This window comes from Protomyctophum bolini (assembly GCF_963924005.1).
Source record: "Protomyctophum bolini genome assembly, chromosome: 10".
In the NCBI taxonomy this organism is placed as follows: domain Eukaryota; kingdom Metazoa; phylum Chordata; class Actinopteri; order Myctophiformes; family Myctophidae; genus Protomyctophum; species Protomyctophum bolini.
This window is the reverse complement of record NC_137871.1, coordinates 6819041-6835495: the sequence shown is the minus strand read 5'-3', so window position 1 is coordinate 6835495 and position 16455 is coordinate 6819041. Positions and strand designations below refer to the sequence as shown.

Genomic DNA, 16455 nt, shown 5'->3' with positions numbered 1-16455 from the left:
TTTTTGGTGTCGGCATCATGTCGTGCTTTAGCTATTGAAAAATAGCAGATCTACAAGCTCGTAGCGCGCCACGAGCTTGTAGGTCTGCTATTTTTGAAAAATCGAAGAACGACTGACATTTTTTAGAATCTGATCTCGGGTCAGAATGGGTTAATCAGACCAGTGTGTGTCCAGTGGAAACCTCGTATGAATCTGATCTCAGGTCAGAATGGGTTAAGCAGATACGCATCCTGAATCACAGACGCGTCGATAACGTTTGTAACGTAGCCAGTGAACTGCGCCGTAGACTCCGACTTGCACCATCTAGCCTTTCTTCTATACCTATGGTTATTATATAGTCACAAGCTCTGGCTAACACTTTTCATTGGTTCCGTGTTCATGAAACCCACAGACTTAACCGCTTGGAAATAAATACGGAAATTGCTGCTATTGTGTGTCGCTGTAATATGACAAAAGGGGGGCGTTGATTAATGAAGTTGAAATATGAGGTTTCTGCCATAATGCAACGATATGAGGAGAAAGAGAGGGGGGTCTTTGAGGTGGTGATGATGATGTAACCATGCAACTGACACCTCCAGCTTTTCCACTGGGATCAGCTCGCTGTCAGAAAAAGACCATTGAGAAGGAGATTAACACGCATGCCGCAATCTGTAAATAAGCGAAGCAGCACAAAGACAGACCCACACGTTGCTAAGAAAGAGGAGATACATAGTCATCGCATGGCCTTTCCCGGGCTTTTTGCTACAGGTTGATATAACCAGATTAACTCTATTTGTCCCTATTCTGGGGAGGTGTTCAAATCCGAGTACCGACATCTGAGTCTTATTTGTGCATATTGTTCTTATTGCTTAATGTCTTCTTTCTTTGTCCCGCCTTATCGCTGCTTGCAGCTATACTTTTTGTATGTTGGACAAAATGGGTTAGCTGTATTGCTGCCAAGGTTCATGTGCGTTGCCGAGGCTTGCACCTGTTGTAAGAGTAGTGACATCAGTGGATGTTTATTTTCATGCATGCAGACAAAAATACATAAAACGTCTACTGTATGTTTAATCAATAAGCAGGTAACGTTGACATAACATTTATTGTTCACTTTCCCCCCCCCTATGAACCACATTCACACCTGTGAGTTGGCACTACTCATTACAACCACTGTTTTTAGAGTCGTCCGGACCACGCCTCTTGGCAGTGTGCCACCAGTATGGCAACCAATGTGGAAAGCTTGCCGTGTCTCTGTGCCATTGAAATAATACCCCTGCCTCTGTATCCAGGGTGACTGCTAATCTTGGTTTGGCTATTTGGCTTGAGCTGAGTTTTGACTGCACTAGCCAAGATCATGTGTCGCTAGAGTTAATGGATTATTAGTATACTCTGTCTGGGCATGAGTTGTCCCAAAAAACAACAACTTTGAACTATTAAACTACTGTTTGTCTACTACTTACCATAGCAGCTATGCAAAACCAGGCATGGCCTACGCGGCTCATGCTAACTGGGTTTGAACTAGGACAGTTCCATATTATCGCAACAAAGCAGTGGTTCTCAGCATTGGCGCCCCAACTATCTAAGCCGTGTTAAGTGGTCAAATGGGTGGGCCACGTCCATGTTTAATCAATAATAATAATCAATTGTCTTCCGGCTTGGATTAAGTTATTTATCTGTATCACAATGAAAACATACTTTTCAAGAAATAAATAAATCACAGGTTTATTCTTTCATTTATTTTTTAAATATTAATGTCCTATTATCATAAGTTCCTAGTTTCTTTTGACAATCAATTGTTGTAAAACAAGGTGTTATCTGTCCTATACCAGGCTGGAACGTAATCATGAACGACATACTGCTGGAACTCCGTGTGAAACTATGCAGCAGCATTTATTGTACATATATTTAGAACGTGCCGGCATTTGCTGAAGGCTGTGTGGCGGCCTGGTTGGCCTGGATCCAGGGAGGTCGAGGGAACCATGCATGCTATGGTTCAGCGTCGGGTCATGAGCTGCAGTCACACTTTAATCTGTTTATGCACTTTGTAACTTGTCGAGATATTCACTCACTTGAAAATAAGGAGAGGTCGCACAGCTCGTATATAGTCACGATGCAAAAAAAACTTTAATATTAGATTACCAACGTTTCGGCAACAAAATGCCATCCTTCAGGGTATGACGGGGAAGGTAGACTTGTTCACATTTATAGAGGTTGGGACAAAGGTTTACTCATCAGGGAGTGTCCTCAATCTGGCCAACACCCAGATTGGGTAATTGATGCAAATTTGTCAAATTTATATGGAGACAATAAAGAAACGCATCAAAATGCAACGGGACAGTACAAATACATATATAAATTTGTTAAATGCATTAAAAAAACGTATAGAGTATAAATGGTAGGCTATAAAATACAAGTCCACAAAAACGCCATGATACATGCTGTTTTTCCACGAGATATTCACTCACACCTGCATCCTTTGGGTCAGAGACGGTATTATTATATGTTGTGATGTAACTGTTTGCTCAAAATGTTGCAACTTGGTCACATGTCCATCGGAGAGCCTGGGTCACACAGGCCATGCGACGAAAAAGAGGTAGACTCAGAACAACATTTCTCCGACCAGCGTACACCTGCTGGAGTGTATAAGGCCAGCAGGTTGATCGCTGTCGAGGTACTGGGAGTGCCCATGAGGGATAGAATGAGGCAACACTAAGGAGCTTTTTTTGTATGGTTTTGGTGGGGGGCGGTGGTGGGTTGACAAGAACTTCTCTCACCGTCATATGCATTTCTGTGTTTTTTTTAAGATGCCTTACTATGGATAGATGTTTGATCCTTTTTGTTTAATCATCAGCCAGGACGTAGTAGTCGATGTGTGTTCAGAGACATATTACATCATGTAACATCATACACACACACACACACACACACTGTCAGTTAACCCATTCTGATCGGGCACCCATTTTGGTGTTGGCATCATGTTATGCTTTAGCTATTGAAAAATAGCAGATCTACAAGCTCATATCGCGCCACCGAGTGGCGCGATACGAGCTTGTAGGTCTGCTATTTTTGAAAAATTCGAAGAACGACTGACATTTTTTAGAATCTGATCTCAGGTCAGAATGGGTTAATCAGACCAGTGTGTGTCCCGTGGAAACCTCGTATGAATCTGATCTCAGGTCAGAATGGGTTAAGTTGGGGAACGGAAGGTTGCGCTTCGGTTATTTCCAGTGTTGGAAATGTATTTAAGTACAATTTTGAGGTATTTGTACTTTACTTGAGTATTTCCAATACTTTTACTTGTACTCCACCTCATCTCAGAGGCAAATATTGTACTTTTACTCCACTACAGTTGTTTGAAAACTTTAGTTACTTGGATTATTATTACAAAACATTACATTTACCACTTAAGCCCTATATACATTTCGGCCATTTGAAAATAGCCGATCTACAAGCTAGTAGATCTACGATATTCTAAATATTTGTATACATTTGAAAGCTTAAAATGGGACACTCTGCGTAAGAGTACTTTCTACTACATTTTGATGCCAATACTTGTGTACATTTTGAATTCCAGACTTTTACAATTTACAATTTAGGCTTTTATATATATATATTTTTATCCCACGATTTTGTAACCCATTTTTCACCCCTGTGTCAATCATCTAATGTGATCCTGGGCTCTACACACCCTCCGCCAACCTAGTCCCCATATATGGGGGACATGGGGAGAGCAACGGACTTGAACTCATGCTTCCTTCATGCCTGAGTGTCCAAGTTGCTCCTTTACACCTGACAGGGGGGAGTTTCCCTGGTTGGACGTGGAAGGCAATTTAGCCATTTAGCAGACGCTCTTGATCCAGAGAGACTTACACTTCTACACTTACACTTTTTCTTGTAACGGAGTATTTCGACATTTCAGTATTGATACTTTTACTTAAGTAAAACAATTGAATATCTTTTCCACCACTGGTTATTACACTCGGTCGACCACTTGACTGACTGTCACTGTCATTGCATGTTGTCTGACTGACTGACTCATTGCATGTTGTCTGACTGACTGACTCATTGCATGTTGTCTGACTGACTGATTAATTGCATGTTGTCTGACTGACTGACTCATTGCATGTTGTCTGACTGACTGATTAATTGCATGTTGTCTGACTGACTGACTCATTGCATGTTGTCTGACTGACTCATTGCATGTTGTCTGACTGACTGACTCATTGCATGTTGTCTGACTGACTGATTAATTGCATGTTGTCTGACTGACTGACTCATTGCATGTTGTCTGACTGACTCATTGCATGTTGTCTGACTGACTCATTGCATGTTGTCTGACTGACTGACTCATTGCATGTTGTCTGACTGACTGATTAATTGCATGTTGTCTGACTGACTGACTCATTGCATGTTGTCTGACTGACTCATTGCATGTTGTCTGACTGACTCATTGCATGTTGTCTGACTGACTGACTCATTGCATGTTGTCTGACTGACTGATTAATTGCATGTTGTCTGACTGACTGACTCATTGCATGTTGTCTGACTGACTGACTGACTGACTCATTGCATGTTGTCTGACTGACTCATTGCATGTTGTCTGACTGACTGACTGACTGACTCATTGCATGTTGTCTGACTGACTCATTGCATGTTGTCTGACTGACTGACTGACTGACTCATTGCATGTTGTCTGACTGACTCATTGCATGTTGTCTGTCTGTCTGACTGACTGACTCATTGCATGTTGTCTGACTGACTCATTGCATGTTGTCTGACTGACTGACTCATTGCATGTTGTCTGACTGACTGACTCATTGCATGTTGTCTGTCTGTCTGACTGACTGATTCATTGCATGTTGTCTGTCTGTCTGACTGACTGATTCATTGCATGTTGTCTGACTGACTGATTCATTGCATGTTGTCTGACTGATTCATTGCATGTTGTCTGGACTGACTGAGATCCAAATAGCTTGCCCATGTCCGGATGAAATACAGGCAGGGTAAAATCTTTGTAGTTCATTTGTTGGTCTGCTAGTTTTGACAACTTTACACATTTTGAAAACAAAGCCTCTGCCAACCTGGGGGGAATTAAAAGATTTCAGTGCACTGTGCCTACACATGTCGCGACCGCAGGTCGCGACATGTGTAGGCACAATGCAAGGAATAAATGCATTCGCCATGTATCCGAAGGAAGTCTGATCCAATCACTTTTAGATTTCTCCAGTTTAATCCTGAGTTTAAGTTTTTTAGTGTTCAAGATCTAATTTTAGGCATGTTTAAGCCTCGAGGAAAATCCGTGTTGAGGTTCTTAATCCACTGTTTTTCATTAAAACGTCTTTGTCCTACTGTCCAGTTAGGATTGTGTTGAAGTCCAGCGCATTTTAGAGCTCCAATGCCGTGCGCCATAAAATGTTGTACCAATCTTGTGGTTGTCTTTTTGGCATTGTTAATATTGTATCTGTGTCGTCCCAGCCTAGTACCTATTGTTTTACCTGTCTCTCCGACATATTGTAAACCACATTTTTCACATGTGATTAAATAAATGCAGTTGCTGGTTCTGGCAGTTATTTGTTGTTTAATCTCCAAGACGCGTTTTGTGGTTCTATTTTTTACTAATTGTTTGGGTTTGAAGTATTCTGGTCCCTGGCGTGCTGGTGTGTTGATTTCTTTTAGCTTGCTGTGTACTAGATAATCTTTAAGGTTTTTATTTTTTCTGTAGGCCGATATAATTTTATAATCTTTTAGAAGATCGTCTGTTCGGTTCTCAAAATTCCTTTTTATTCTGTTGTTGGCTAGTGTGCTCTGTGTTGAATAACTGGTTATCAGGGCCAATTTGGGGCCTGTATCTCGCACTTTTATTTCTAAGAAGGTTTTTTGGGCTTTCCGGAGGAAGGTCCTAGTGTATCCTCTTAGTCTGAGGGCATTAAATAGAGTTTTACAAGCTATTTTGAAATCACGTCTTTGCGTGCAAATCCTATGGAATCTTAGTAGTTGTGATTTGACTATTCCTGTGTAGGAGTGTGTCGGGTGGAATGACGTTTTGTGTAATAGGGCGTGAGTGTCTGTTTCTTTAAAGAATACTTTTAAGTCTAGTTTCCCATTTGTGTTAAAGTTTGGGCCCTTGAAGATTGTTACATCAAGAAAGTCAATCCTTTCTGTGTGTGTCACATATTTTATCGTTATGGATCTATGATGGCTATTTAAAACATCAATAAATTCCTGGAATTCTTCTTGGCTATGTTCCCATATTCCAAATATATCATCTAGAAATCTATAGTAATGTGTCGGTTTAAGTCTGCATTTTTCTAGTGCGGTCTGTTCCCATATGCTCATGTAAATGTTTGCATAAGATGGTGCAAATCTCTTTCCCATGGCCGTGCCTTTGATTTGTAAATAGAATTTGTTGTTAAAGGAAAAATCATTCTGGGTTAGATTTAAGTCTAGTAATTGGAGTATTTCCTCCTCTGGTCGACTTGTGTCTGGGTATTTACTAAAGACTTCCCTGACTGCTTGGAGTCCTGATTCTGTTTCAATGTTTGTGTAGAGGCTGTCTATATCTATTGAAAATAGAAGGGCCTCCTTTCCTACTTTAATAGCTTTAATTTTGTCCACAAAATCGTAAGTGTCTTTTATAAAACTGGGGTGTTTTATCGACAGTGGGTTCAGGAAATATTCAATAAACTCTGCTGTCTGATATGTCTCGCTGCCACAGTCCGACACAATTGGTCTCCCGGGTGGAATTTCATATGGTATTGTCCATGAATCCGGGCTTTTATGTATTTTTGGTAAAAGATAAAATATCCTAGCCCGTGGGCTATCCTGTCCTATTAAGTATTGGTGTTGTTTGGCGTTTATGTGCCTTTTGTCCTTAAGACTGTTTATGATGGCTATGGCCTTCGTAGCTGTCTGCATGTAAATGGGTTGGTCTAATTGCCTATAATGGTCCTGATTGTTGAGCTGTCTCTCACCTTCTAAAAGGTATTGGTGTCGATCCATAATTACTATGCAGGAGCCTTTGTCTGCTGGTTTGATAATGATTTGTTTGTTGTTGATTAGTTCCCTAAGTGCCCTGGTTTGTTCTATTGTGAGATTATCTTTTTCCTTAATGTGTCCTGGTATGCGTGTTACCGTATTCATGTCCTTCTGCATCAGTCGTTTAAGACTGCTTGGGATTAAATTCTCAGACGGTTCCCAGCTTGATTTTGGTCGAAAAGGCAGTATCTCCGTTCCTTGGTCCATTCCAAAGTGTGTAGCTAGTTTCAATCTGCGGTGATACTGAGAAAGGTCTTTCTTTAATCTGTTGGTTTGTTGTTTATAGATATCCAGTGTCGGGACAAAGGAAAGTCCCTTTTCCAGCAGTTCGGTCTGGTGTTGATCTGGCTGGAAGTAATGGGACAGATTAATTATGTTTGACTTGCCCCCCCTCCTTTCTGGGTTTATGGGGTCTATAAGTTTAAACTAGTAAGCCAATTTACAAGCATTGCTTTGCCTGTCTCTGTTGTCCAATGTACGTTATCAGGAACCACTTTAAACTCCCTGTCATCCAATTTAGGGAGGTAATTATAGGTAATAATATTGCGATTTAGCTCTCTCATGTTATCCTTATCCTTTATTGAGAAATTAGTTGAGTAGTTGACTAAAGGGACATGGATACTTGCAGTTGGGAAGGCGTTCTGTGCTGCTGCGATGGCCTCTCTCAATGCCCTCTGCGCTTGTTTTGGAGCGTGGCCTCTCTCGTTTATCCCAACCGACAGGATGCAATAGGCTACAGTGGTGTTGCTCGGTATCCTCTCTAGTAGGGCCTTCGTATGTTGGAAGCCCATTCCTGGGTAGCAATCCACTTGCAGATCTGGTCGTGTCAGAGATGGAAGTTGGCTCATGTTTGAGTCTCCTATGATGAGGATGCTTTTCTTTGGGTATAGTCTCCAACGTTGGTTCTTCTTCCCGGTGTTGATGTGTTTGTAGACTTCCCCTGGGGTCCTTGGCTCGTCTATTTCTGGTTCATCTGATTCCTTTTCTCGGTTCTCTCCTGGGTCTGTCCTGGTCCTCCTAGGGGCTGCTTCTGTGTCCTGGGTCCGGTCCTGTGTAGTCTTCTTCTTTGTTGGTTCCGTCCTGTTGTGGTCAGTCCTCTGGGGTTTTGGCGTGCCATTTGGATTGGCTCTCTTACTTCGTGTTTGCCTCTGTGGTGGGCTCTTCTGTGGTGGTAGGGTCAGGGAGGGGAACTCTACTTCCGATAGATCCGTTCTAGGGGGGACCTGTACTATGGTTGGTAGTATTGTCTTGGAAATAAGTATGGTGGGGAACATGGGGGGGGTCGAGGTCAGAGAGGGTGGGGAGAGGGGGGCAGTGGATACACAAGGGGGGGGGGGGTTTTTGGAGAACGATGGGGAGTGGACACAGGTAGATCAGGATTAGAGGAAGGAGGAGGAGTGGGGGGTGGGGGTAAAGTGGGAATAGGCAGAGAGACCGTAGTAGGAGGGGGAGGTGGGGGTAAAGTGGGAATAGGCAGAGAGACAGTAGTAGGAGGGGGAGGGGTAGAAATGACAGTTCTATTTGATCTGAGCTGTGTGATCATAAGTTGGGCTTTGTTTATCTCCAAATGTGTTAGTCTTTTCCCTAAGTTTTTTCTAGCCCATCTGATTGCTATGGTAAAGGCTTTTTTCTCCTCGTCCTCTGTTAAGTTATCTGTTAACTCTTGTTTGGTTGTGTTTAAGACTGTGGTGTAGTGTTCTTCTAAGGCTAAGATGGTTGTGTGACACCAGTGTCTGGATATCCCTTCGAGTAATAGGGTGGTTTTAGCCGTTGGTAGAGCTGGTTTTATCAAATTTATGAGTTCAAGGGTTTTCCTTGCTATACTCGCTGGTGGTCTGCTAGAAGAATTTACATTCTGCAGATGATGTGTACTTATGATCAATTTGTTCATGGTTCTGATGGCTTTTAAGAAGTCACCTCTTTCTGTGTGGTGTGTGTGTGTGTAGGTATGTGTGTTGTATCTTACGGGACCCGATCGGGTCTGGTGTTGAGGTCTCTCTCCGGCTCTTGGGTGACGTACTGACTGCTGGTTTTGCTGTCTCTTGTTCAACCAAGGTTGGTTCTGTCTCCGGAGGACCTGTGGTCTGTGGTCAGGCCGTTGGTTGTGTGGAATTCCCTGTGACTGGTGGGGAGATCTCTGTCTGGGTCTGTTCTTCAACCAGGGCTCCTCCAGTCTAGGGTGGAATTCTCGCCTGTCTTCCGGCGGTATGGTGTTGATTCTCTCCTGGTGATATGGCTGGTTTCCAGCCCATCGTCCCGGTGGAGGGTCTCGTCGGTGTGGCCCGTCCTCAGGCCATGTAACTTCCGTGGTTCTGCGGTGGTCTCTCCATTGGTTCTTCTGATGCATGCTATAGCTATTTCGGACTGGTATTGTCCTTCTTCAGGCAGGATTGATTCTGTTAGAAGGGGGGGGGGGGGGTGGACTGACCTCATGCTTCCTTCTATGCATGAGTAGTCCAAGCTGCTTCTTTTCACCTGAAAGGGGAGAGTTTTCCCGGCCCTGGTATATAGGGGATGTTTTTTTTTCTTCCTTAAATCTAAAGTGGACCACAGCACTGGTGCCACAGCTATGACCTTCTGTTCCTACACCGCATTCCCGGCCCTCTCATCATGTGACTGCGCTGTGGGCGCATATTATACACATGCACTGACATATTATTATGCACGCATACAAACAAATGCACACTTACACAACACTCATTTGCAGAATTAACCCATTCTGACCGGGCACCCATTTTGGTGTTGGCATCATGTTATGCTTTAGCTATTGAAAAATAGCAGATCTACAAGCTCATATCGCGCCACCGAGTGGCGCGCTACGAGCTTGTAGGTCTGCTATTTTTTGAAAAATCGAAGAACGACTGACATTTTTAGAATCTGATCTCAGGTCAGAATGGGTTGATCAGACCAGTGTGTGTCCAGTGGAAACCTCGTATGAATCTGATCTCAGGTCAGAATGGGTTAAAGTAGGGTTGTGCTCGTACACAAGTATGCACACGGATCACACATATAAACACACTTGCATGTTATTACTGCCCGCATCCGTGCCTAAGATACTGGCAGCAGCCGTATACTGAAGCACAAAATGCTGTGTTGCTTACCATGTGATTGTGAGTAATGCATTGCGTTTGCACACTCACTCGTAATCCTGTCGTGGAAAGTAGCCATTTGGGGTTGCCATTTACTTGGGGTCATGAATCGAGGGGGGGCACTCATTATAGCGTGCACGTACGTGCACATCCATACCGTACCTGTATGTGCGATTGTGCGTGTAATAAATCGTTACCGGAAAGCCATGGTGTCGCGAGTGTAGTGACCAAAACGCCACTGACTCCATGTTTGCAACCAAAAAAAAAAAAAACATACCTCTGTTCCAGCAGACCTTTATGTACTCATGGTGATATTCACTGTGTCAATAGGAATCACTTAGAAGAAGAATGAATAAATACACTCTAGGGGCCTATTGTGTTTTTCAAAGGGATATTTCTAGGCAGTTTTTACTACGCCTGAGTAGTTTGGCAACATTGAATAATTGAAGGTCATATTAATGTCGAATAAGTAAGCGTAGTAAGCTGATACAATATGTGTGCGCTAGCTACACAGGGATATACATATTTGACCCATAAGTGCCTGCTTTGTCGGCTGTTTAACTTTGGATTGGAAATACGTAAAAGAGTAATTTTGGTTGTATTCCATGAACACATGAATTCTGAACATCCTGCCTGTTCATATGCACAGTTCCCACCCTTTGTAACACACACAGACACACACACACACACACACACACACACACACGTATGAGTCATCCGCAGATCTGCATGCTGTGATGTGAGAAGAATTCACCGTCAGCCAATGGGAATGAAGATGTTGCCGTAGCAACGGGGGGACGGGCAGCAGCTGGGGTTGGCATTGAGAGGAGAAAGAAAGGAGGACAGAACTAGACCAGAGTAGAGGAGTCAGGCGGAGATAAATCTGTTGGGTGACCTGCATATAACCCTCTCTCTCTCCCTCTCTCTCTCTCTCTCTCTCATCCTCCGTCTGCCTGTTTTATCTCCATATTTTTGTCATGAATTAATGCCCTTCGGTCGTGATCATACTAGAGCGTCACAAATAGCAGATCTTACAAGCTCGAAGCTCTTGAGCTTGTCGATCTGCCATTTCTTTTGGCTCTTTTTTTTTTTATTTGAATCCTGAAAAGTAACCGCTTTGGACAGCTCTCCCAGACTGTAAAAGGGTTCCCATACTGTGTGTTGTGTGTGCGTGTGTGTGTGTGTGTGTGTGTGTGTGCGTGTGTGCGTGTGTGTGTGTGTGTGTGAATGCCAACACAAGATAAAAGGATGTACCACTTTCCATCTCCATTTGCTTCTCACTGCTCCTATCCACTCTCTCACTGACTGTGTCCTCCCTCCCTTCCCCATGCAACCCCAGGCGGCCACTCCCTGCTTACCCTTCTGTCCTCCCCTCATTCCTTCTCGCCGTTCCTCCTCGCCTCCTTTCCTCTCTCGCTCCTTCTGCCATCTTTGCTTTCCGTCTTGTCCTTTCTCGTCACGGTGTTCCTTCACCACCCTTCTTTCTTTGCTCTCTGTCTGACCTACCGTATGTCTCCATCTCATCCGTCTACCTGATCTATCCTATTGATGTATGTTGTCTGTTATCTATCTGTCTAAAATGTCCGCCTCTTGTCTGTCTCTTTATCTAACTACCCGGTCCAACTTATCTATTTTATCTCAAGCTATCCTATCTATGTATCGTATGTCTGTCTTATGTTGTGACTGTTTTGGTCATTAGCTCTTCTATATTTAGACATCCCTGGACCAACACATATGAAAAAACTCACACACACACACACACACACACACACACACTTGCTATCATTATTCTTGCTTGTGTCAACACCTTCAACTCATGAATTCAGGGTAGCAGAACCCCCCCCCCCCCCCCCCCCAACTGGAAAAACATTATCCTCTCCCATCACCTCCGTACCACTCAAATACTTCACCTCCAAGATGAACACTTGTTGTTGTTGTTGTTCATGAGAGTCTTTCTCTCCGTCTCAGATAATATCTCAAGTATTTTGATTTCGGCATGTCGGGCAACAATGGAGCCCAGTTCGCTTTCAGAGGTCTTGTGATACTTTGCTGCCAATTCAGGAAACTAATGTCCTCGAGCAGGAAATGAAACCATCTCCACTGGACAACACTTGTGTCGAGACTATTAAATAACGGTGTCAATAAGCCGTTTGGCTTGTGCTGAACTTTTTCCCTCGTCAACAAAGCTTGTTAAAACCCAGTTTTTTTTTTTTTAAACTGTATAAATCCCCCGGAAAGGGATTAAAACAGGAATGCTCTTCCGTGGACAAACTGTAATTATATACACACACACACACATCATACAGTTTTATAACCATAGTTTTGGGAGTCGCTGACATTCTGAATGGAAAAGCACCTTTCAGTGCCTCTATTAAGGTGAAGTGGTCACTCCATTTTCTCTTTTAGTTTCTACAAGCCAGTAGCTGCAGATGGGCCATAAAAATGGAGACCAGGAAATAATGGTCCTGGCGGGAGTCGATCTCAGGCAAGCAATGCAACATGTAGCTCCACAGATTGGGCTCTTAAGCGCTGCACCATTTTGTGGAGACAACATTTTGGGCTTAATTTGTATTCTGTAGGTTTTAGCATACAAGGTGCGCACATACTGTACAGTACAGGCTGTTGTTTCTGTTTGTTTGCTTCTTTGATTTCTCCTAGACACTTTAACTATATGTGTTTAAAACCTTTTTATGCAAGTGGAAAGTAGTGGTAAATAATTGTTTTTTTTTTAAATAACCAGCAACAGATCAGTGGTATAAAGTGGACTGGTGCATGAAATTGTAAATGTCTTAAACTTGCATAGCAAAAAAAGTGAGACACGGTGTTGTTGTTGTTTATAAGTGCAATGAATATATGATGCTTTTTTGATGCTATAAGCTCTGGGGTGTTTCTCTCTCTCTCTCTGTAGATCACAGAGCTGGACGATGAGAAGGGTGAGACGGAGTGTGAGGAGCTACCTCAGGACAGAGAGGAGGGCCCCGCCTCTTCCCAGTCGCCGCAACACACCCGTGACGCCGGCAGCCCAGCGGACAGGTACGCACGCGCACACTTTCATCAAACACCTCTGGTTCTCGCCATGTGCCCTTCCGCCGTTTTCCGATTAGCATCAACGCAGTGCAAACCATCTGCTGTAGTCATTTTTTTATGCCGTCACTTATTTTGTTAAATCCTGTCAGACAGGGCCCTGTCAGACCGGGCATTCATGTTCACAACACTCTGGTTCACAACGTTCACATTGCGTTCTTCTCGATTCAGGTCACGTCCCCTCTGCCAAGAGCAGCCACTCATTTTGTTATGCAACCGTTGGATTCGGGTGAGAACAAGTGTCAGGGCTGCTGTCTTTGGGGCTATGGTCAAGGACACAGTCACAGCATGTCACCAGTTCTTGTATTTTGGGAGTGTTTTACCAAGTTTTTATATGCATACATTATTATGTAGGTATGATACGCTTCTGCGTATAGCTGTGAAAAACATTTTCTTAACCTTGACGAGTGGACACATGTTACTGTCTGTCAAGTTGGGGAACAACCGACATAAAATTGGACCCAGAACCCACCACTAGGGCTGCAACTATCCATTTTCTTCTTAGTACAAATGTAACCAAATGGTTACAGTGAGAGTGTGCCTAGGTGCCCTTATACACTCTTGGAGTTAGATGTTACCACACTGTTTCCCTTTCGGCTTCAGAGAATCGCCCTGAGCACGGTGGTGCACTTTGAGAAAGGTGCTATATAAATGCAGTCCATTTACCATCTTTCCCAACCGGCTGTCCCTTTAGCCCTCACTTTTCTCCACGCCTCCCTTTCCTGCAATGTGTCGACTAGAATGTTACACCAATCCTCCACCCAAACGTCTATGGACACAACTGAAGGTTCCATCGTTGTGCATGGTCACCACCTCCCCTCCCCCCCAAAATTCCAACCGGATCCTGTCTGGCTTCACAGCTGTGTTGGCTTTGCATTACAAACATGCCATCACGAAAACAACTTTATTATTGCCACTTTTACCTCCAAGGGTGGTTTTATGTGCTTAATTTGGATTGAACGACGGGTCAAAGAATGGCATGGATTACAGTCAGTCTCCTTGTCCTTTTGAAGTAGGATGAAGTATGGCTTTGTAGCAGTGCAACTGGTAATCAAACTAAAAATAATAATAGTTGATCCCGGTTTTGGGCATGTGATAATAGGCAAAAATCGTGACACCGTTTTTTCATGACACCGTTATGCAATGTTATGGGCGGATGGGAACCGCAAGGTTGCCAGTTCGAACCCGGGCTCCCCCAGAGTTGGTGCTCCTGATGTGCTGGTTGGTGCCTTGCATGGTTTCCCCTGTCATCGGTGTGTGAATGGGGTGAATGTAAATGCATGTAAATGCACAATCTATGTAAAGCGCCTTGGATAAAGGCGCTAAATAAATGAACCATTTACCATTTATGCGTTATAAAATGCATTAAAATGCATTTCAATTCATTGATACATACATAAATTAGTAATATATTGCTCACAGCCGAAGAAACCGAGACTTGTCATTACCATACAACGCCAACGGTATACATATTTATCACATTGACGTTGGCCATTGATTTAGTTACTCAGTACCCAAGTTTCCTGTAAGATAAACACCGTTATAAACGCAGCACTTTGAAGTCAGAACCTGCTCTGTGTTTTTTTTCTTTAGTGCAAGATTGGGTCTGTTGTAGAGCGTCGTGTTCTTCACTGAAGGGGTTTATTAGGTCAGGGTCATGCTGCCAGCCATGTTCCACTGGCCTTAAGATGATTACATGCACTAATCCATAATCCACATGTGCAATGTACACACACAAAAGTCACGTAGGCTATTAGGCTTGCCCTGGCACATTTTGACAGAACATGCTTGGCATGACGGATACCTTTGACCCCCACAAACGTTGGGGTGTCACGTAGACACACACATGCACTCACTCACTCACTCGCGCAGACATTTTTCACATTGTAATGAATAAACGATGCATTTTAACAAGTTTTGTTTGGCTAAACACTATTTGAGAAATGCGTAATAGCACTAGCCCACAGTTCCAGGATTTAGCCTGTCTTTTCGCTCTCCGAGTATATGGCCAGCTGAGCTCAAAGCAAGCAAGAAAAAAAAGGATTTTAATTCATTTTTAATGCAATTTCAGATATACTTTATTGTGGGTTGACACGTGCATCATTGCATACACACTAGGGTTTAATATTCTTCCTGGATTTGGCTCATTTTAATTCCCGGGAATTTGCCGACCTTTTCCCCGGGCATTTCCTGGGAATTCCTGTCGGGGGGAATAAATATATGTAATATTTTCAATAGAATAGTGATATTTAATGGTTTACTACAATGGGAGGAGGGGGTTTCCACCAGCGGCTGTTCCCATAGTTTGCTGGCCCAAATTGATTCGCATTTCCCTCACACTTTATTTAGCTGTACAGGTTAATTGTGCTACATTTGAAGAGTTGAACTTTTTGATAAGGTTAAGTATTATTTTGCAAAAAAAATAAAATTGCGGTGAAAATCGCCTAATAAAAATATTCGTCGATGGAGAGCCCTCATCTAGTCACTCAGTAGTAACTGCTCTGTGCTTTATCCAGTGTTTGACAGACGGGAGTGTGTGCCCTTGATGGCCGTTGCAACACTACTTTAATGGACACTGACACGCACACTCGCACGCACGCACGCAAGCCTGGTTGACTAGATTTAGAAGACATTTTGAAGGTCATGCTTCTGAAATGATCCATTATTTATATGGACAAATCCCGTCATTTTAACATGCATCTCAATGGGCGAGAAGGACAGCTCGGCATGTATCTTCGCTGCCAACATGCCTATTGGAAAAGGTCGGGTTGGGGAGGGACTTAGCGAAGGGCTAATTGAATGTAGTAATTATGTGGTGCCGGGTCAGTAAAAGTAGTCTGTACTGCTCAGGTCTGTAAGACTAGACACTGAGGTCAAGCTTTGCTGACCTCCGTGTCTAGTCTGGGAGGATTAATTTAATAATTGTCTTAAAACGGAACCGTCTGCCCATATTATCACAAGTCACATTGACAATGTGATGATTAAAAAAAACATAGGTCAGTTTCAGAGTGCAAGAGAGATTTCCCCCCCCACACTATTAGTCATATTTTATTGGCAATATTGAAACCATTCTGTTCACTTAAGCTCTATTTTATACTTTCGAGGATGTTCAAAATGGCTTTTTTACAAGGCTGCAATGCGTCACACATTATGACAAGGTCTGAGCTTTCGCTTATATTCCCCTAAAAATAGGTTAAAAAGGTTAACTTTGTCTGCCTTTTATTATAGATATACAGTAATGCATACGGTGGTGGACAAAAGTATTGGC

General features: G+C 43.1%; 2 protein-coding genes across 5 annotated transcripts in view; both read left to right on the top strand.

Annotated features, from left to right (window-relative positions):
• LOC308322131 (uncharacterized protein) overlaps nucleotides 1-16455 on the top strand; it is a gene marked incomplete at its 3' end in the record, with an annotated part of 567861 nt that overhangs the window by 457059 nt on the left and 94347 nt on the right. The window lies entirely within an intron of this gene.
• fam13b (family with sequence similarity 13 member B) overlaps nucleotides 1-16455 on the top strand; it is a 70673-nt gene that overhangs the window by 18125 nt on the left and 36093 nt on the right. For all 4 annotated transcript variants that reach the window (XM_080773203.1, XM_080773202.1, XM_080773204.1 and 1 more), the window contains exon 6: nucleotides 13012-13136. In XM_080773203.1, coding sequence (XP_080629329.1) covers nucleotides 13012-13136 — 125 coding nt within the window. The remainder of the gene's footprint in view (nucleotides 1-13011; nucleotides 13137-16455) is intronic.